Source organism: Anabas testudineus, chromosome 15 (assembly GCF_900324465.2).
Source record: "Anabas testudineus chromosome 15, fAnaTes1.2, whole genome shotgun sequence".
Classification (NCBI taxonomy): Eukaryota; Metazoa; Chordata; class Actinopteri; order Anabantiformes; family Anabantidae; genus Anabas; species Anabas testudineus.
The window spans coordinates 17,583,937-17,605,701 of record NC_046624.1 but is presented as its reverse complement, the minus strand read 5'-3'; the positions used below and the strand labels follow the sequence as shown (position 1 = coordinate 17,605,701).

The following is a 21,765-nucleotide window of genomic DNA, read 5'->3' as shown; positions in this document are numbered from 1 at the left end:
GTGTGTATGACGATAATCTGTGCAGGAAAAAAGCCTGTCTGACATAATGACGTTCAACAGACCTGTTTAATGTCAGCAACCTCATAGAAGAGGGTGTCACTAAATGCAGTGATAATCCATCACCTAAAATATTAATGCAGTTTATAATGTTTCATGTTTCACAGGCACAGATGCAGCAGTAAACTAAGTTGAGTGTTCGCTGGCTTCACTTTGTAGTTTTGTCTTTGTACTCACGTCTATTAAAGCATAAACCTGCTGTTATTGTTATACTGACCAATGAAAAGACCAAAACCAACAATGTCTTCCCCATCCTTTAGCAAACAGTCGATGATGGTGTAAGAATCACAATAGTTTTAGTTTGAAAAAGGCTCCGAAACTTCCCATAACAGCTGTGTTGTTGCTTTTTAACGACGTGGATTAATACATTTTTCTACAGGGACGTGAGACTTAGATGTTTCCAGGCAAGTAAATAAGCTACTGTATAACAGACTTCACGGGTCAATTAGTTGTTCCTCTTCGTCTTGTCATGGGATTTGTTGACAGTGAGACTTCTTTTCGAAACCCCTGCAGCTAAATCCAAATGAAACTGAGTTTTGTATCTAGACGACAGGACTACAACACTTTGTGAAAGCGGCTGTGTCATCGCAGCTAAACGATAAGAGTGAAGAACAAGCCCTGAGGAGCTTGTGCAGCAAAAAAGAAAGAGCTCGCCAGCATTAGCATTCATTTCAAGGATAGCGACATGATTCTTCAAAGCCCTCTCTCTCCTGCATCTTCACCCAGGAAGTACTGAAATCCATTAGGCAGCAGCTGAAAGACATCACAACCTATTATATGAGACATTAGATAAATTGAAAGCATTAGGTGGTTGTGAAAGTTTGGCTACAAACAAGCTCTAAATATGACTTCAACGCTAACTTGTGCAAAAACCTTGTAACTGTTCATTTTAAGTCAATATGTGACTCACAGGATGATTATTAATGAGCACACTGGATGTCTATTGTTTCCTTTGGCGTGGTCAGCTGTGGATCAGTTACACAGAGGGAAATAGAGCCTCCCGTCCTCCACACGGCAGACCCCCTTGGTCCTGGCCTGGGAGTAAGCTGCCTGGGGACTGACCCCCTGCTGTTTGGAGACCCCCACACCCTTCACAGACACATACATCCAACCTCCAGTCTCCAAATGCTTTTCTTCCCTGGAGCAAGCATTGTAGCCCAAGTATACAGAGGCTGGTATAAGTATAAGGAGCACCTTCAGAAATCATGCAAACGGAGGCTGGGGCTGTGGTTCACCTCTCAGCACAACAACAAGCTGAAACACACCGCCATGGTGATGCTGGAGAGGCTCCAGGGCAAGACGCTAGCTGTTTTCAGACGTGCACTGCAGCCCTGAACGTATGTAGACACCACCCACAGGAGCTGTTTGTCATTAAACGGACCCAGGATAAAGTCCATGTGACGTCCATCTGAGCTCATTCAGATTGGTCACTGAGGGGGTGAACCTCCAATTCAACACGTTGAATTAGTAGTACACGCCATAAGAACTAGGCTGACAGCCTGTGTAGTGTGCACACACCTGAAGACGACAAACCCGGGGTGTGAGAAGCTCGTAGGGACGTTCCCAAGAGGTCTTCACCAAAATAACTTTTCATATTTTTATTATAATATATTATATTAATATTTAATTATTATAACTAATAATGAAATAGTATAATAATAAAGAGTCTGAATACTTTGATTTCACCTTAGATTTATTTATAATGCATGATTTTTGCACCTTTGCAGATTTTTTTATGGAGTGATGATGTAAATATGGCAAATGTACCAGTGTGTGTGTGTGTGTGTGTGTGTGTGTGTGTGTGTGTGTGTGTGTGTGTGTGTGTGTGTGTGTGTGTGTGTGTGTGTGAGAGAGAGAGAGAGAGAGAGAGACATAGAGAGACAGAGAGAGAGACTTGTCCCCGCCCAGCTGAAGGAACCAAAGTGAATTTCACTAAACTGAAAACAGGAAAGAGTCGCGGCAGAAAGACGACGTCCACCCTCATGGATTATCCGACGTTTGCCCGTGTCGGTTGACTTTGGACTGAAAAAGGACAAGTGGAACCAGCCTGGAAGGATCTGAGTCAGGATTCACTTCATAACAAGGGCGAGCACAGGAAAAGTTAGTGAGCTTCTTCTTTTTATTGTACTGAAGTGTGTGATTTTAATTTGTGGCTCATGTCTGGTTAGAAACTCCATTTGGAAAATGATTAAAGCATCGAAAGGAAACGGAAAAGAAGAGAAATCTTTGGTTTTCTGTGGCGGGGTCGAAGCGACATTAAGACTGAACCTTTTCTAAAAGGTGAGAAACTAGTAGAAGAAACTCCCTCCTCGACTGATCCAGTAGAAATAAGCAGCGTTTCTATTCTCATTTAGTTTGAGTTGAGGAAAAATGAGCTGTTTAAAACCAACACTTTGAACATTTTCCTTTATTTTCTGAGCAACTCAACAGAAAAGAACAAGTTGTCTTAATGAAGGTAGAAACAAATGATCACGGGAAACATCCGAGTCAGTGTTGAAGATATGAGAGAGGTGTGTGTGTGTGTGTGTGTGTGTGTGTGTGTGTGTGTGTGTGTGTGTGTGTGTGTGTGTGTGTGTGTGTGTGTGTGTGTGTGTGTGTTGACTGGCTTTTATTTGAGGTAACGTGTTTTTAACCTGGACAAAAAGCTTTTAGTCACATAGGCAACTTATGTCAGAGTTGCTGTACAGGTGTGTGTGTGTGTGTGTGTGTGTGTGTGTGTGTGTGTGTGTGTGTGTGTGACAGTAAAGTCCAAAATTTTAAATGAGCTGTCCAGTCAAGGTCAAAGTTCCTGCCTTGTATGAAACTAAAAACCGAGCTGAAGATAATGAGATGAGTTTTATTTCTATTATTTAATTTACAGTTTTCCGTTGTGTATATTTCAGTGAATCTGTTATTTTACTGTGGATGTGTCCAGTCTGTGTCCTCACTGTCATGTTGTCTTAGTAATTTGTAATACAAGTACCGAACAGTGTGGATGTAGGTGGATGTGTTTTGTTATCAGTTGCATCAGATAAAGGAAGTACTGTCTGTTGTGTGTTCTTGCATCTGTATATTTAGTGGATATTTGATGGGTTTGCTTTCAAGAGATCCAATTAGCTGCTCGTTACAGTATCAAGTTGCCATGAGAGAGATGTTGGGTAACCCTTGAGCACAAACAATGGCGATTGTTGCAAATCACCACTCAAGGACACTTTGATCGTCACAGGATGCAGATTTACCAGATTTACCTGCTTCTTACGTCTAACCTTTTTAGACTGTCCACTGTGATTTCCTCCCCTAAACCACGTCACCAAATGAAGCACTCCCCATTAATATTAATATTAATAACATTCCTGATCGTGGCTGACTAAACGTTTCTAGGGATGTGAAGACAAACGGCTTAGTTATAGTCATCTGCTTAAGTTATTTCCACAAACACAAATGTGGGAGGCAGGTTGACTGTTGACTTATTGGTTCTGCATTACCATGTTGCAACTCACTATTGCCCAAAAGCACACTATTAAAAGTAATTTGGTTTAAAAGGTTCAGCTCTGTCGTCAGTCCTCGACTCATTTTAGTGATTTTTAAGGTCAGTCATTTCAGCACATCACAAATGGGAGAAGTGGAGATACCCAGGGGTGCTGCTAATTATGGGGACATCACATCAAGTCTGCACTAGAATCACATTGTCGTTCTTCATGTTGACACAGAAATCTGCAGTGTCCTGTTTAGACTTCCACACAGTGTCAGTTTGGACTGTAAGCAGTGACAGCTCACACAGGATAGACCAGTTTGTAGCGTGAATGTGTTTACTTACCTGAGAGTCCACCTTGACGAAAGCTCACTTAAGAAATCTGCATACATGAAGAGTCATGCACTTGAAAAGGCCACAGGAAAACCTGCCTTCGTTCCCTCTTTAACTAGCTTAAATGATCATAGTGTGGCTAAACGCAGATGCTCTGTCATTTGGTTCCACATTAACCAGTCAGCATAATCCACACAGGTTTCTGCTAACATTAGTGGGCAACCAGCAGAAATAGTCACCGCAAGCGTAACCCAGCAGCTTCTGGGCACCTGGTGGTCCTGTCTGTAAGCCAGGTAACCACCCAGAGTCACCTGAACACCAGCTTCTCTTTGTTGTTTTTTGTTTTTTTTTTTTTGGACCAGTGGCTCTCAACCTTTTGCACACTGAGATAAGTGAGACTGGTAGCTGTTTAGTCGCAGAAGCACTGTCAAGAAACAGTCCCTGTGTAGCTGGTGGGTAGACCACAGTTTCCATACATGTTCAATACAGTGTGAAACTAGAACAGCTTTGGAGCTTTTCTCTTGCTTTATATGCTGGGCCAAACCAAATATAAAGATATAGATATCAGTCTCTTCGTCTGAATATGTGACATATATATATATATATATATATATATATATATATATATATATATATATATATATATATATATATATATATATATATATTCAGTTAACTGAAGAAGAAATACAGTTTCCTCACTTCCTGTCATCGTCTTTATTTACACTCCTACCATTTATCTTACTCCATCTATTAACGCCTTCTGTGACTGAACTAGTTTTACTGACTTCCAATCCATCTGAATCTGATCCCCTCATACATAAATATATTAATATTCATGTTTTTGTCAGCCACACACCAGGACTATAGGAAATCTTATTCAAGTGTCTTTGCTGAAGTCTCGAGCAGCTGCTGCTGTTACAGTAGGATACAGGGATACGCTGCATGGACACAGCTAATCCACAATGTTGCAGCCATTTTTCCAGCAGCAGTAACTCCTAGACACACCGAGTCTTTATGAAAGTTATAAGTGACATATTTGTCGCGTTGAACTGACAGGGAATCTGACCTGCACAGTTGGCTCTGTGCTCAAGCATGCTATGAGGTCAGTGTGGTTTCACTTGAGCATGTCTGGGTGTTGATAACTTCAACACCAGACAGTTTGCATCTCTGCATGTTAATGTATGTTCTGCCAGTGGCCGGACTTGTACTGCAGACGTCATCGTGTTTTACTTCTTTTTTTTTTTTATCATGATTTAACACTTTGATGTGTTCACATTCATGTTTATGTTTATTTTGTGACTTTGGACCTGTTGATTCACTAAAAATAAGAACGTAATCAGACGTTGATGCCCTAGTTTCTTTGTTTATGAGTTTAAAAACATTGTCCTGCTCACTTTAATTTCAACTTTTTAATTATTTTAAAATGAAAAAACCTCACAAACATGGATGCCCTATACTCCATACAGTCCCTGAACACCTCACCGGTATGCAGTGTACTCTTGTGTTCTGTTGCATTCCCGTGAGTCGCTCACACTGGTGCATCCAAATACTGATTCACACCTATATGCTGTAATTTTCTGTCACACATGCGGTTGAAATGAGATTCAGCTGATGCTTATTCATTTGAAATGTCAAAGATCACGCCGGTCAATCGGCCAACCAATAAATATGTGACCAACATTTCAGAGGAAATGATGGTCTCTTGATATCATTATTCGATGACTCACATTGGTGCCCCGTCTATTGCAGTGTTTCACAGAAATATGTTGAAACTGTTATTCATGTCCTTTTAACAGGAAGTTTGAGAAACCATCTCTGTTAGTAGCTTGAATGCTCGTGCAGTGTTGTCTGGCACATTTCCTCTCTCTGCCCCATACCTTCTTCCTGCCCTCAGTCCCTGAGGATGCGTAATATACTTATTTAGCCATTTATAGTTCATAATTCAGACGTAATGCAGGATATACGAGCCCTTGGATATTTACATAGGAACCAATCAGACGCGTTCCCAAATGATTCTTCATTTATAGTGTTATTGTGTCTGATTTATGACGACTCCTCTTTACATTACACACACTCACACCTAATACACATGGAAAATGATGTGATTGTGATGTTGGCTTCCTCAGACGCACTGGAACAGACACTTGCTGCGCCCTGTAGACTCCTCCCTGTTTGTGTTCTAGAAAGAAGGAAAGAGGTGAGTGTGGACGAGTCAGTGCTGTCCTTGTTATGACTTAAAATAAAGGCTTTTTTTTATTATTATTATTAGGAAAACAAAAGAAAGGGTAGGTTAGGAAGAAGGTTTGAGATGTGTGGGAGGTGCTGACTGTTTTAACCCTTACCTACCCCCTTACTTTGACTTTCAAAATAACATTTTTATTATTATAGCTTCAGATTAACCAGCTTTCATCACTCTCCCTTTTTGCTTGTAGTAAGTGCTTCATTTTTATGTTAATGTGATTTGTCTGGAGAGCTGGTAAAACACTGCAACACTTAAACAGCTTAATGAGGGTGATGCCTTCCTCGCTGCATTAGCATTAGTTGCAATACCCCAAACAACGCCACTGACTCTTTCCTGCTCAAGACCACCTCATCTTATCTCACAAGCTGTTTGTTTTCGTTTGCTTCTCTGTTTTTTTGAGATGAGAGTGCAGATAACTAACTGTAATCCTGACTAATTGTTGTATTTCACCACTCCACAGTTGCTAAACTTGGAGGCTATAATTATGACAGTATGGCGTACATTAGCCTGGAATATGTCCACCGTGTCTTTGCACACCATCGAGAGAGGTGACCTTTTGCATGTGGAGTCGGAGTGACAAGTATTTGTTGATAATGAGAAATTCCTTTCTATTTTAAGTGTGCATGTGGCAGCATTGCTCTGAGCTAAAGTTTCTCCTTATTCCACCACTGTAGTGTCAAAACCTTTTGCTTCAACCGGCTGCAGCCACTTTGGAAAGAGTTTGCAGGTTGACGAGTTTTCACAATCAGCTGCTTGCACACAGAGTCATAGCTAAACTGACCTCCACGGAGATCAATTCTCCTTTTATCTTGGTCATGTACGTCATTTGGACTTTAGAGTGTAAATGCATGACTTACCCTGCTTACAAGTAGTTTTTTTTTTTAAAAAAACATTCCACCACCAACAGCACCCATAAATATGGGTCCTACATCAAACACTTGGATGGATGCACACAACAGCACAGCTGCTTGAAAAAAGTCCCGGTGCAAACACTGATGAGTCAAGCCCATGTGTTTGTGACTGGCTCTAACTGAGAAGGTGGAACCCAGAGGCCCCTTGGGAATACTCATGTTGACTGTTAATGTTTGGTGAACAGGCTCCAGCTCACACAGCCCCAGCTCCTGTTTGCAAACCAAAAGTTATTTATGGTGGTCCTCTTATGGTCTTCTGACCTCAGTCAAAAATATCTGTTTGGCACTTATAGCCTACTCAGGTGCACTGTTAGACTCAGTGTGCAAAATACATTTCAACACAGGAATAACATTTAGCCTAGTCACAATTTATACAGATAAATAAAAATGACTTGTTACTGTTACTTAGATCTTTGCTTTACATACAAGTAGTAAATGAGCAGATGTAAGCAAAGATTCTTGTGTATATATTTGTCAGCTTGTTTCAAGCAGACAGATTTTTAACATTACTGAAAGATTGTTTGCTTATCATGCAAGCGTGTACACACACACACACACACACACACACACACACACACACACACATCAACGCAGGATAAAACCATTTCAAGCCATAAGGTTATGCAAACGGAGTCTTGATCAAAGTTGTTAAGTAAACTGCTGGATAGTGTAGTGGTAAGATCACTGCCCTCTATGCAGGAGACTGGGGTTTGAATCCCAGCTGTGGTCTACCTCCTTACACTTACCCTGCCAAATGACTAAATGGAAATGGAAAAGGTGATGTAGATGGACAGCTGGATGACTACATTTACTTTCTTGATTAATAGTTTGGTCTTTAAACCCTCAGGAAACAGTGATAATGTTCATTAATACAATTAATAATAAACAATGTGTTTAACCATTGCAGCTTTCTGTTGTACTGGCTGAATTGGTATTTTTATCCAGATGCCTGTAGAGTCTCCTTTACTGCTGCCTCGTGTGACAGTATTCTCATAATTAGCCTAATTAGCACTTGCTGCCAGGCAGACGAACCAACCGAGCAGTGGTTGGATGTTAAACCTCCGTACAAGGCACAGCTGACGTTTTATGTTCAGCACATTTCAGTTACACCACAAAAGTTACAAGAGTATTTTGTTCCTCTTTCTCGTTGTGCTCCTTTTGGTCAGTATATCCTCTATCTCTATCCTCACGTGTCAGTTAGCAGTTGAACTTTGTGAAGAGACCTGGTGTGACCTGGGTGGTGGAAACTCCACCAGGCTGCATCCTTATCTGCTATCACTTATGTGCAGACACATACCACAGTCAGCAAAAAGCATCTGTGTTGGCTTCTCGTGTTTTTTGGAAAGGTTTAGCACAGAGGATACACCTGTTCTTTAGTGGCTTTTGTTGGACGTCCACTTGCCTGAATGCTTTATCTGTGATGCTACAAATGTCCTGGAGACATAGAGAGAGATTAGTCATTGTCTTTGCTGTTGCTGGACATGTATTTCTCATTTTGGTGCAACGGTACTGAAAAATATGTTGATTTGACGTGACGTGACGTTCTGTGTGAAGTAAACAGAGCATGATATTGGAAAGAAATGTCCTCCTTCATGGGTGGAGTGTGGCATAAAACTCCCAATTGCAGGTGGATATTTAAAAATAAAAAGATAATATGGGCAAACACGTGAACAAAGCTACACTCCACGCTCAACAGCGCACGTTCCCTCCTCAGGATTTATGACCTACAGTGAACTCAAATTAGTAAATGGTGATTCCACACCTGTGTCAGATCACAAAGGATCAAAGGAAGGAAGGAAATCCCTGAACCTCTCTAGACATTACGGGGAGGAGCTGTATGTGAGAACAAAAGTGTCCGAATCAGTTCGCTCGGACATATCTGTACTGTCCCATTGAGCCTAAGGGGGATATAGCAGGTTTATGTCTGGAGAATTAACATAGAGCTCGTGTCGATCCACCAGAACATAGGGAAATATTTACACTGCTACCTTACAGAAGACGTCATTTCTGATCATGCTGATTCAGTGTGCTGGAAAAAATAAAGAACAAGAAGAAGCTGCACGTACATTTTGTCACACTTTGATTCTACCAGACTTTATATGAGAAAGATGAAACCTCAGAGCTCTGAATCACTCACTTTTCACACATGTTAAATGACTGCATTTATACTGATGCCGTGATGAAAGACTGAACAAGTGGACGTCCCACTTCGTCAACGTTTCAGTGCAGTCAATGAAACTGATGAATGGAGCCTAAAATCCAGAGCACAGACACATTCAGAAACCATTCAGAGACTCTCTGTTGTCGATCAACACGTCGGCTCGTACATCTTTAACAGTTTCAGCTGACTGGGTAACGTTCAAGTGAAACTTTCAGTTTGTTCATTAACGCTGCACAGTGAGCGCTGATATGGCCTCGTTATCTGCTGACCTCTCATATCTAACTCTCACCACCGGTGGATTAATGAGTAACAACCCAGTTCTGGGTGTCCCTGGTAAATTTTAAAGTTAGTTGTGTTGTTTCTTTTATATAGGAGCTGTGTGGGTGTTCTAAGAAAAACTGTCCAGTCATTTTGGTGCTTGTCCTGTGTTGATGTCAGAACCTGCACAAACCTGGTGCTGTTATTTATCATACACTTTTAACCTTTAGCATGAAAACATACAGAAGGGATATTTATACATGGTTGGCGGTCAGGTTTAAAATATATAGTAGCTTGTGTATCCTGTGAGTGTTTACACTCAGTATGTGGCTTAAGTTTTGTTTCCACTTAGCATTAAACTCTGTCTTGTTTTGGTTTCATTACAAGTGGGCAGCTCAGAAAAATATTTAGCTTTCCAAAAAACTCAATTTGCAAGTGCGGATTTAACCCAGAAGCTTCAGCAAGCAGAGTTTTGGATAGATCTGAATGGCACTGTAAATGGAAGTACCTCAGCCCAAGTGTGTACCTGCATACATACGTGACATTCATGCAGCAGCATGTCTACATGAGTAGAAGCTCAAAGCCTGGGGAGGGACATATTGAGCTGGTAGTATATACAAATCCTGATCAGTCTGCTTTAGTAACCCATTAATCAGCTGCCACATATCCTCCTGTACTGAGAGTAAGTACCACTGAGCTGTTAGTGGCTTGTTTGCACCTTGTCCTCAGACTGAACCTATCCACAGCTGCCAGCTACACTAGTGACACCTCTTGTCTCTCACACCCAGGAAGGTTGATTAAATTAGCATCTGAATAATTTAAATCCAACAGTGTCCGTCCAATGCTCTTGTTGTGTCTTGTGTGTTTTTTTGCTCTACTGTCCGAGGGTGAGTTTCATTAGATAACCATTTTCAAAATGCTTATCTAATGATCAATTAGCCTGTGAAACTGATAAACCTGCATTAGCAGACACAAAGTGCCACTGGAACAGAGGGCTACTGTTTGCTGATAATGTGCCTCTGTCTCACTGTGTCCATTTATATTTTCTATGTATTTCACACCAATTTGATGTTTGATTTGTAAACAAACACATTTCTAAGTGACTTTGCAAGCTGTAAACACAGAAAGTGACGTTTAAACAGTGGTAGTTTTAGAGTACAGGCCCTCCTGATTCTCCTTTACCTCATGTGCATTAAATATTAAAATAATTTCTTCCTGTCTGTTCTGCCGTCCTCTGGATTCTTGAGCTTGCCGTGCTGTTGATATTTGTCAAGTCATTTTCTAAAGCCGTTGACAAACTGGCTCTTATTTCTGTTCTCAGGTTCCCTCCTCTGGTCCCCACCCTCTTCGTTTCCTCCCTTTTCCCCCTTTCGCTCCGGTTCCCTAAAGGGTGGAGATAAGTATGGGGTAAGAGAGCTGAGCAAAGACACCAGGACAACACAAGTTGAAGAGGCCCTCTCACCTGCACAGGTAAGACCGCACAACATGCTCACACACCTTCAGAAATATTGTTAGAAATGCAGCGTGTGATTCAGGGGGTGTGTAGTTGATTACATTTGGAACAGTTAAAATGTCCAGATTTGACTGATAGTGAGGTATTAACATGTAAATTGGTTCAAACTGAACACTGAAACTCATTTAGATTAAACCCTCTCACACAATTTGGCTGTTGTTTTCGACCATCTCTCGCCCATCCCCCCGACAGGTGAGACACCTCACCTCAATGATTCTTTTATCTGGCGGAAACATTGGTCAACAGTCTGTCATTCTTACTGTCAGATCTAATCAGTGTGCAACAGAGCTGCTGTCTGTGTTCATCAGTGAAACTGCAAACACCAACAAAGCCCATGTTGTCCGATGTTGTTTCCAGACCCCCACCTGTATCATCCATAAATCAATATGTTAACTAATCCACCTTTGATTGTTCAGTAGTTGAATCCTGCAGCTTATGATTCAGACTAGGGTTTGGATTTTAACCAAGCATGTTGAGAGTTGTTTGGATTTGAAGTGAGAGAAACTATTGGCCACAAACGTGGATTTGTTCAAATTAGTTAAAATCAGGACACCAATAAATCAATAAAACAACAACAGTCTCTTGCAGCGTAAACTGTTTAAAACAAGAAACAGGTCCAGTCTCCAGTCTCACCTGAATGAATCTCTAGTTCACGAAACAAAAAGCTGAGCCCTGAAGCTCCAGCGTGTTCAGGCACTTCAGCCTGTGGGAGAGAAGAAGACGTCTCTAAACTTAGTCGCACAGTAATGAGTTTTTAAACTACTTAAAGTTGAACGTTTGGTGATATGTAAAAGGTCAGCAGGCAGGAGAGTTTCAGTTGTCAGCGACCGGCGAACCGGTGAAAGAAGAATTTAAGGCTGTTATCTTCTGTAGAATGTGGAAAGTGACTTCAGTGATTACTTCGTGTTAGTTTTAGTTTTAGTCAGATTTGATTTAAAGATGAGGTAGGATTGTTCTCTACCATAAAACTGCGCTGTTTCCACGTCTGCAGCCTTTTGTCTCGTACATGAATACTGTAGAAACCTGGCCACACATAAACATGGCAGTGATTTGGCGTTTCTCTGGGAGAAATACACCTGGGGAAATCTGGTTTCTCTAACCCATCGCGATTACAGAAACCAGTAATGTTTATTTTACCTGACAGTTAAAAAAAATCTGCCAACTGTCTCCAGAGCAGGAGCAGAGGATGAGAGACCATCACTGACTGCTTCGTCCTTTATTTGTCTTTTACAGGACCCCTGCACCACTGTGAAACGTGGTTTTATTGCTAATATAGAGTACTATACAAAGCTTTTAGGACCTTTACATGTTCCAATATATAGAAAATGCACAATATCATGTATCTATATGCATCAGGTTTAACAAGAAAACACTTATTGTAATGAGAGATCCTCAGTCGTATGTCTGATTTGTTCTGTGCCATTAAACATCAGTAGGACTTGAATAGAGGTCACCCTTGAGGCTTTATCGGATGATTACATCCTACACAATACCTATATGTGATGCATTGATGAGAGCAGGAGCTAAAAGAGCCTTGATATCATATCACAGCTGAAACAAAAGCTTCTGCAGCAGCAGCAGCAGATGGTCCATCAAACTAAAGCGGGTAGCTGTGCGTCTACCCGTGAGCTACTAACGGTTAATTAGATGTCTAAAAGCTGTGGTCTTGTCAACATGTTGTTTAGTTTTCTTCTTAAGAACGCCCCCCTTCACCCACCCACTTATTTCCCAGAAGCCTCCGTGATTGTAAGGAAATGCAGAAGACAGGAAAGTGTAATTATCCATGAACAAGAAAGGAAAAAAGGAGTCTTAAGGGAAAAGGTGACGTCTCTGCCTCTCTGTTAGTAATACAGCACTGATAACCATCAGGCTCATGTGTCACCCTCCTATGTTGCTGGTATTTCCCTTTCTGTCGGTTTAAATATAATTATGAGTAAAATTCACGAGAAAGCAGCAGCAGGAGGAGGGACGAGGAGCCGGACAGACCAAGGAAGTGGAGGTTGGGTGGGGGTTAAACAGGATAGAGAGAGCAAACAGGTGAGCAGCGGTGCAGAGTTGTTGCTAGGAGGCCGAGAGAGCAACACAATACACAGACAGGAAGGACACAAGCACAGGAGAGAAACACAACTTTCCCCACATTTTAAAATGTTCATTTTGTCCTCTTGATGTTCACAACAAGTATAAAAGAGTAGAAATTCTTCTTAACGTTTGTTTTTGTATCATCCAAACTGTCTCTAGTCCTGTGGTGTTCCATTTGTCGTCCTTTACGTCTGTGTATCTTCTTATCTCTGCCTCCTGTTTGCATCATGATAATAATCAAAGTCAGTCTGTCACAGTGACATTAATTAACATCAATGCATCAATTAATCAGTGAGTTGATCAAAGAGGATGAACTGTGATCACTTCAATTATACATTTTCATTCACTACTGTCATTAACTTCAAAACTAAAACTTCCATCAGCCTCATAGCGTGACAGATTTCACTTAAATGGTAAAGGAGTTCAACTTTAACTCACCCTAAAAGAATAAAATCTGAACATGAAGCAGAGTCTTTAGGCTTTTAGAGCTCCTCCTCTAGTGTGTTGGCTAAAATTCTGCACGGAAAATGTACGTTTAATGACTTTTATTATGTGTTGTTATTACGATCTGGTTTCAGCGCTGTGCTGGTTATATGGGATGCATGTAGTCTCAACTTTACACCTGCAGAAAGGAAGACGAAATAAGGGAATGAGAGAATACAAACATGGAAAAGAGAATGTTATCAGTGAGGACCCGAGCAGTAAACCTGAGGCGGACTCACACAGACACATGTTTTGTCTGTTCCAACCCGCTTCTCACGTTGCCCTCATTTCTTTTTTTAATCAATTGATTCTGGCCAAAGTAAGTCTATTCCAAAGCGACAATGCATCCTCAAATATTTGTCTACCTTGAAATTGTTCATCTGCCATCATACTGCTTCATCTGAGCAGACAATATGTCATCACCAGCTAACAAAAGACATGGCAGTATGTTGAGGCTTCAGCGCAAATAACTAATACAATGACTGTGATTCCAGGTTAACTACCCTTTTGTGACACGATAACTTGACAGTTAATGTTCAATACACGGCCCCAGATTTACCACACCCTGCTAACACGGTACAATTATTTTATTGTATGTACTTTGAACTGAAGCTAGTCTGAGTTTATGCATTCATGCAGCATCACAATCTTTTTACTGACACACCCTGGTTTCCTGCAGGCCAATCTGAATGATCTGTTGGTTGACTAGTTCTGCAAAGTTTGCAGAGATTACAGTAATTTACTGCCTTTATGTTTCACACAGGGTAAACACAATTGCCATACAATTTAGTAGAATAGCAGGGCAGCTATATTTAAGGAAGGATGCGTGATTTGACATGTGGTACGAGGCTGTTTCACAGAAAACCAGATCTAAGCCCTGTTGACAAGCACCACCCATGTGGAGTGTATTTAGAGTTAGAGGCCAGGTCTTGTTAAATGTCATGTGTGATCACTAACTGATGATGGAGAACAGATCAACATCCTCAAGGCAAACAGAGACGTTAATAGGAATTCCCAGGATTCAGGAATCCACCCGAGTAATATTGGTGTGCATCGCTGCCCTGACAGTTATCCAATACCCACCAAGCTACTTTCCATTCTGAGCTTGACCTTCCAGCTCAGAGCAGGAGATCTCTGCAATGATCAGTTCACATGTAAAATATAATAGGTTGTAAATTACTATTAATTTATTAAAGTAATACAACATATTACATTTAAACTGGACAATTAAGGTGAAACGTCATGAAATGTGTTTGACGTGAATTTAAACTAGGCAGTGTAACCCTCATACTGACCACTGTCAACCACATGTCCACCTTGGAGCCATCTTGTCTCAGCCAGTCAGGCCAGACAAGTCGGGTTCCTTAGAAATGTGCATTGATTCAATTAGCAGACGACAAACAGTCGAAAACAACTGAGCTCATACTGCCAAATGGCTGGAGCCACGTCCCTGTAAGCGAGCTTACCCTTTTATTCTATCTCCCATAAAAGCTTTTTACTCCATAGAACACATCACCAGTGCTGAGTGCTACCAATCATAGCGTGCCAATTATTCAGCTGCACCCTACTTTGTAGCCTGGATGTTATGATTTTGAAGCAGACTCTTAACCAGTAAAGCTCCTGCACACGTTGCAATCATGTTCAAACCAGGAGGAGTCCAAATGGGGTGATAACGATTGTGATGCTTTAAATGTCGTCCTCTGGTAACTTGGTCTCCTTTTCATTGTTGTTAGAGACCAGAGGACATCCTGTCAGAACTGACCAAGCTTTCAGATGACTCGGTTGCATGAAAAATGTTTATATGATTAATTTATTTGCTGTGACTGACTGGGTTTGTTGAAATTCCTCTTCAGTATTAAGTTATTGTTTCACATTTATTGACCTGTTTAGTTAAAAGTTGTTTAAAGATTAAAAAAGGCATCAGAATAAGATGCATACATGGCTTCACCACAAAAGCTACACTGTCATCATCATTCTGCAAACATAGTTATTTATGCTTGGACAGGTTACTTCACTGTTTGCAGAATCTAAAAAAGGCTTTTGAATCATAAGGACAGCGGACAGATTCATACCATATATGAATATATGCTACATTTGACTAATTGCAGTTGCAGAATTCATTTGCATATCACGTATTTGCTTGTTCAGTTCTGCACCTGCTTTGTAAATCTGTTGTTACCCTCTGATATTGTGTAAAAGTGGGACGTTTTGAATATTTTGAAAAGAAAAGCCATGAAGTTTGTTTTTATTATATATCAATTTAATTTTTTATTTTTTCTCAGGTGGTGACGGGTGCAGGACGCTGTCATGGCGCTGCTGCGGAGTAAGCTAAAGCTCATGGTGACGGTGATGATGATCAACCTCTTCATCTTCCTCATTTTCCGGCAAAACAGTCAATATAAAAACGAACAGGACAAGGTCCACATTCCCTCCAAACCTTTCTGGACCAAACTGGCTCCCTCGTCAGCTTACTGGAACCACCAGCAGCAGATTCTGGACTTTCAGAACAATCCCATCCTCATGGCGAACTATAGCGAAACAGACATACCCGATTGGCTTATTAACGCCAATTTGTCCTCTGACCCCTGCAAGCCTAACGTCAGGGTTACAACTCAGGTGAAAGACTACAACTCCCTACCGGACCGCTTTAAGGACTTCCTACTTTACATGCACTGTCGTTCTTATCCAATCAAGTTGGATCAGCCTGATATATGTAAGAAGCCACCGTTCCTGCTCCTTGCTGTCAAATCCCAGGTGTCGCACTTTGATCGCCGCCAGGCCATCCGTCAGTCCTGGGGCCACGCAGGTGTTATAGCCAATCAGACGGTGGTTACCGTCTTCCTTCTTGGCAACGCCACAGCCTGGGACCACCATCCCGATCTGTCCAAAAGCCTGTACGACGAGAGCATGCGCCATAGAGACATCATCCAGTGGGACTACCGGGATTCATTCTTCAACTTGACCGTCAAAGAGGTGCTGTTCCTGGAATGGATCCAGACTCGCTGCCCTGGTGCTCGCTTTATTTTCAAAGGAGATGACGATGTCTTTGTCAACACCTACCGCATCCTGGACTTCCTCAAGGGCCTCTCGGAGCCCAAAGCTAAGGATTTGTTTGTGGGCGACGTGATTGTCGACGCGGGACCACACAGAGACAAGAAGGTGAAATACTTCATCCCAGAGAGCATGTACATTGGGAAGTACCCTCCATACGCAGGGGGTGGCGGATACCTTTACTCTGGTGACCTCGCTGCTCGTCTTCAGCAGGTGTCACAACATGTAGCGCTCTACCCGATAGACGATGTCTACACAGGTATGTGTCTTAGGAAGCTAGGGCTGGCCCCTGAGAAGAACAAAGGCTTCAGGACATTTGACATAGAGGTGAAGTACAGGTCGAACCCCTGCGCCTACAAGAGTTTAATGCTCGTTCACCCAAGGACCCCACAGGAGATGATAAAGATTTGGGCCTGGCTCAGCAACCCTAGCTTGAACTGCCATTAACAGGAAATATTTTATCTTGAAACAGAATTATAACTTAAACCTAAATTGGCAGCTTTAAGTTAAGATATTGTTCGAATGGTCACTTGGACTCTCAGCAAATCGTGTTGTAGCTTGAAAAATGAGCAAGTGTGTGCTCTTTCTTTTTTTTTTTTTTTTTTTTATGGCCACAAGAGTATTTTGATTTCATGTCAGACTTCCATCATCAGTCATCTAACCCTGCTTCACTGTTGAACAAGCTTCACCCAAAGTGGCCACATTTCTTTGCCTGCACATATTTATATCACAACTATTTATATGGCCTTTTTAATGCTTTAACACTGTGTGTCAGGTTTGTGATGGAGTGTCTTGATGCTGTATTATAGGATTTAGTCCAGGGATGTATCCTCCTCTTCTTGTTTTTTAGTAAGAGGAAGGGACAGCGCTCCTGAGTGTCTGAATATTTCAAATTATTCAAAAGGATGAGTGCTTAGTAAAACTAGAGGTAGCTTTCACAGAGCTACGTGGAAAACACTTCCCAGTAATTGTTGCTGGAGACATAGTTTTTGCTGCTATTCCCATCCACACTCCCTAAAGTATTCACTTGTAACTCACTCTAAGTTCAACTCAACCGGTCTGTCCTCATAAAAACTTTGAAGCTTGGTTTTGTTCTGTTTGTTAATTTATAAAACCCTTTATTAATTATTGAAACCTTCTTGCTTTAAGTTAATTATTCAGTTTAAGGCATGAGGTGTCACATTTTAGTTTATCAGTGATTGTTCCTCTTTCTCACGCAGCATTTTCACTTAGTAGAATTTGCTAAGTTAAAAAGAAACGTTCAGATCGTGGGCTGTTTGGTGAAGTGAATATGTGTTTTGCTTTCAGTGGGAGTAGAATCCCTGCTCTGTACAGCTCAGCAGGTCTGGGCTTGGTTTGACAAGGATGAAGAAATCCAAATGCTGTGCCGTTTTGCTTAAGGTTCTCACTATAGGCAAAAAAATTTAAAAAAACGCACATGCAAACCGTAAGTGCATTTTGTGACATGCTTGTTAATTCCAGCTGCTACTATAACGCGCCTCACGAGTGTCTGCAGGTGTTGTGCTGAAGACGGGTGAAATGTTGTAAAGTGTTGCTTCATGTCAGTAAATAAGAGTCAAAGCAGTAGTGGGACATCGCGTGTAATCCAAGTTTTCGTTACTTGACAAACTGGCTGTGCAGTAACTGATCACTGGGAAGGCTTCATTTCAAGGAAGGATTAAAATTTACCTTTACTGAATGTTATAGGATTAAACAGACAGTGACATTCTTTAAAAAAGCTGAAGTTGTAATAAGTTAGAGCTCATAAGGTGCTCCGTTAATGTTTAACTTCTCTTTCCAGGTCATGTTAATTGGTGAATGCTTAAATATGCTGAATAACTCACCCTGAAATTAAAATCTTCCTTTCGTTTGAAGGTTACTGCTCAGCTCACTGCTATGTTGCTTTAGCACCAATACTGTCTTTTACTTGTTTCCTGAGAGAAATGCTGCATTTATGTTACAAAATCTTCTTTTTCATCTACATGTGAGACGTTTGACACGTGCACCTTTGCGATGTTACATATCGCAGAGAGTTAAACATCTACAGAGAAGGAGATGCTTTTTGTTTCACATAAATCTGCTAGAAAAGGTCAAAGAAGATAATTATGTGAATGTATGATTTACCCAGGTTTAGGTTTAGGATCAGTCCACTTTGATTCATTTGATTGATGAAAATAATCAATTATTGAAGTGGATTTTCTTCAGTATTCTCACTGGACCCGGTCGTGAAGTCAAAACGTTAAATAAATGGCGTAAACGCTGTTTTATTCACACGTGGTTTGGACCCTAAACCTGGTTGTTATTCTAATGATGCCAGAGAAGAATGGCAATGTTCCCAAGCCTCTGTTAGAGCTCCCCCTGCTGGTTAGGAGGGTGATGTATACATAAAGGCAGTGGCTACTTGATGATGGTCTGTGAAGATCCAGGTCATCCAGGTCAGCTACGCCATGAACCAAACCTGTAGCACAAGACCTGATCCTTGACTCTATACCACACGTTAAAAACAAAAGCTCATGAGACAGCCACACTCACATTCTGTAAGACTTTTCAAAAAGGTTTTTTTACGTTATTAACATACCAGACACTAATTTTATTATCTATGTGTTAAAATCCAACTGTCTTCATGTGGCACAAAACAAACACACATAGGAGTCAAGGACCAAGTGGAGCTAATTTCATTCCTCGAAAATATTTAAGTTGCAGTATGTAACATAATCTCCTCTGTTTTTTTGGGTCATGTGTCCAAAATCGAATTAATGCTCACGTACCAATGATAAGTCATGTTCTATCTAGCACAGTTTGTGGCTACTTGAAATGTTTACATGTTATTAAAAGTCACCATCACTCATATTTATAATTATAATTCTTACTTCTGTGTGGTCGGCTGATAAGAAACTTTGCCTTTATGTTTCACACTCTTGTTTTTTTTCTTCGTGCCTTGTACACTTTAATTTCCCCCCGTCGCTGTGCTTGATCTGATTTTACTTCACTTTTTTTTTCTCTTTATGGACCTGTTGCTCGTTTTTATAAGACTCCATTGTCTTGTTCTCTGACAGTGTTTCCCTGGTCTCTGTGTCCACCGTGTTTCATTCTCTGACCTTATATAGTTGCTGTCGTTGTTGTTTTTAAGGCACTGTAGTAACTAGATGAAGAATGATTGCACGATTAGTCAATACGGATCAATGATAAGCAAAACTGATAAGGAGGAACTTTGATTATGTGCATAAACCTTCAACCCATCAAACTACCCAACAAACAGCTGAATGTATGACGACCTTGACTGTTTTATAGTGTGTCTTCTCCGTTTAATTAATCAGGATTTGAATCCAGCATCAGAAAAATTGGTTTTAAACATATTGTTTGACTACATCTGTGCATTCTTCCTCTATTTAAAGAACCTGTTATGATTGTGTTACACAACACCTGCACTATAGTCAGAGTACCAAATCTGTGTGTGTATGTATGTATGTAGGCCTACTGTATGTTTAAGAATACTCATGTTGATCACTTTTTTATTACCATTAATGACTTGATTATTTCAATAAAGTTGTATTTTGCTGTTTTGTATATACTGGTATTTATGTTTCTTTTATTGTAGAACTAAAACATGTTGCTGGTGTAATTCAGAAAGTGAATTTGATTTTAAAACTGGTGGATGTTTGGTATATTCACGTGTGAGCTGAGCTCTCTGACATCATTGCAGCTGACTCACCATGTCTCACGCTCGTCACCAGCAGAGGGCACCAGTGTATAAACCTTTTTACACTGATGCTACATTTATGCAGCTCATTCTGCAGAGCTTGATGCCTGTTTAATGCACCTTAAAGGCAGGAATATGAGTAAAAGTTGGCCTATTCGCTATTTTAATACCATAATATGATTAGTTTTTAAGGTAATCTAGAGTTTCTTGGTAGAAAATGACACAGTTCTAGTCTAGTTTTTGTGTATTTTTGTAGCTATTACCTGAGGTTTAAAGTGAAAACTATGTTTCTAAATTGTTTTAAGCAAATACATGTAACACTGGTGTCAGATATATATATAAGTATAGTGGGTTTTACCTAAATGTAATACTCAAACAGACATGGGGAGATTAGAAGTCAATTAGCTTTTTCCAGCGACAAATTTGTTGCCCTTTCCCCTCGAGGTATGTTTCCCTTCTGCCTCTTCACTTGGTGATGAGGGAAAGATGGGACACAGTTGTCATGGTGACCGTATTCCCAAGGTGGAGGCAGTCATCATCTGGTGCAGGTGTGAGAGCACAAAAAGCATCCCAAAAGGGAGGTGCTGTATCACCTCTAAGCCTGAAACCCTAAGGCCTGAATCCTTGCAGCTATCAACGTAGCACAAGTGGCGTTGTCGTATTTTTATGTATTGACTTTTTGAAAATGGTTTCCTTTTCCTTTTCGACTCCACAGTTGCATCCTGTTGGCAGAAAGGTGTAGTTGGAATGACTTCAACATCTCAGCTGTGTCATGTCCTGCCATCCCATTCTGTTTCAACTCCACTAAACAAAGAAAGTTAAGCTCACAAGCTCCCTTTGAGATTTTTAAGGCACCGACCACGTGTAAAACGGAGTTGTTTGTGGCAGGTCACAGTCTAAAAGCATCTAAATGCAAAGAAGTTCCATCCACCTTGTGCTTTATGCAATAAACAAACACAGGAATGACTGTTTTCTGATCCAGCTCTGAATGAGACTGAACCACTGAGTCACTGTGACCACTGAGAAGTTTTCCACTTTCTTTTCCAGCACGTTTAACTTGGCACTTTTGACTAAGAGCTAAGAAATTAATGCTCAGCCTTACTATACTCAAAGAAAGCAGTCTCTCTTTTCCTGAATATATGTGTTGACTTGATTTACTCATCAAGTTAGATTTGAATCAATCTCTTTATTTTACCAGGTGCAAGGTGAAGTCCAAAATCTATAAAACGTACAGTTGTTGCAGTTGAGTGAAGGTTTGGATTAGACCCCAGTTAAACTACTTAAAATTATTTAGTTCATCTCCAGGTTGCAGTGCAGTGGTTAACAATTTAAAAATCTGTCTGCTGAAGGTGATGATCGAGTCTAAACAGAGGAAAGCTGACCACATCCTGACTCATGGATAAGATCGTCAGCATGCTGCCAGGAAGCCGAGATGATAAACTGAATCGTAAGTTCTCTGAAACTGATGGGAGCAGTGATTTCCTCTTTCTCCCTCTGTAACATACACACATTACTACAGAGCA

At 40.8% G+C, this 21,765-nt stretch overlaps 1 protein-coding gene across 2 annotated transcripts; it reads left to right on the top strand.

The window, feature by feature from the left end:
- The first annotated feature begins 1,928 nt into the window (after positions 1-1,928).
- Positions 1,929-20,111, top strand: b3gnt2b (UDP-GlcNAc:betaGal beta-1,3-N-acetylglucosaminyltransferase 2b). 2 transcript variants are annotated; one of them, XM_026354728.1, is made up of 3 exons: positions 1,929-2,157; positions 10,738-10,886; positions 15,774-20,111. In XM_026354728.1, exon 3 carries the CDS (start codon positions 15,799-15,801, stop codon positions 16,987-16,989), a length of 1,191 nt encoding a protein of 396 aa, XP_026210513.1. In that variant the 5' UTR covers positions 1,929-2,157; positions 10,738-10,886; positions 15,774-15,798; the 3' UTR covers positions 16,990-20,111. The 2 variants fall into 2 exon arrangements, with proteins under 2 accessions (XP_026210513.1, XP_026210515.1); XM_026354730.1 differs by lacking the exon at positions 1,929-2,157 and adding an exon at positions 2,167-2,337.
- Positions 20,112-21,765: the final 1,654 nt, after the last annotated feature.

Bases quoted from the DNA above. Each gene is read 5' to 3' on its own strand.
- b3gnt2b (XM_026354728.1), top strand. From the start codon at position 15,799: ATGGCGCTGCTGCGGAGTAAGCTAAAGCTCATGGTGACGGTGATGATG.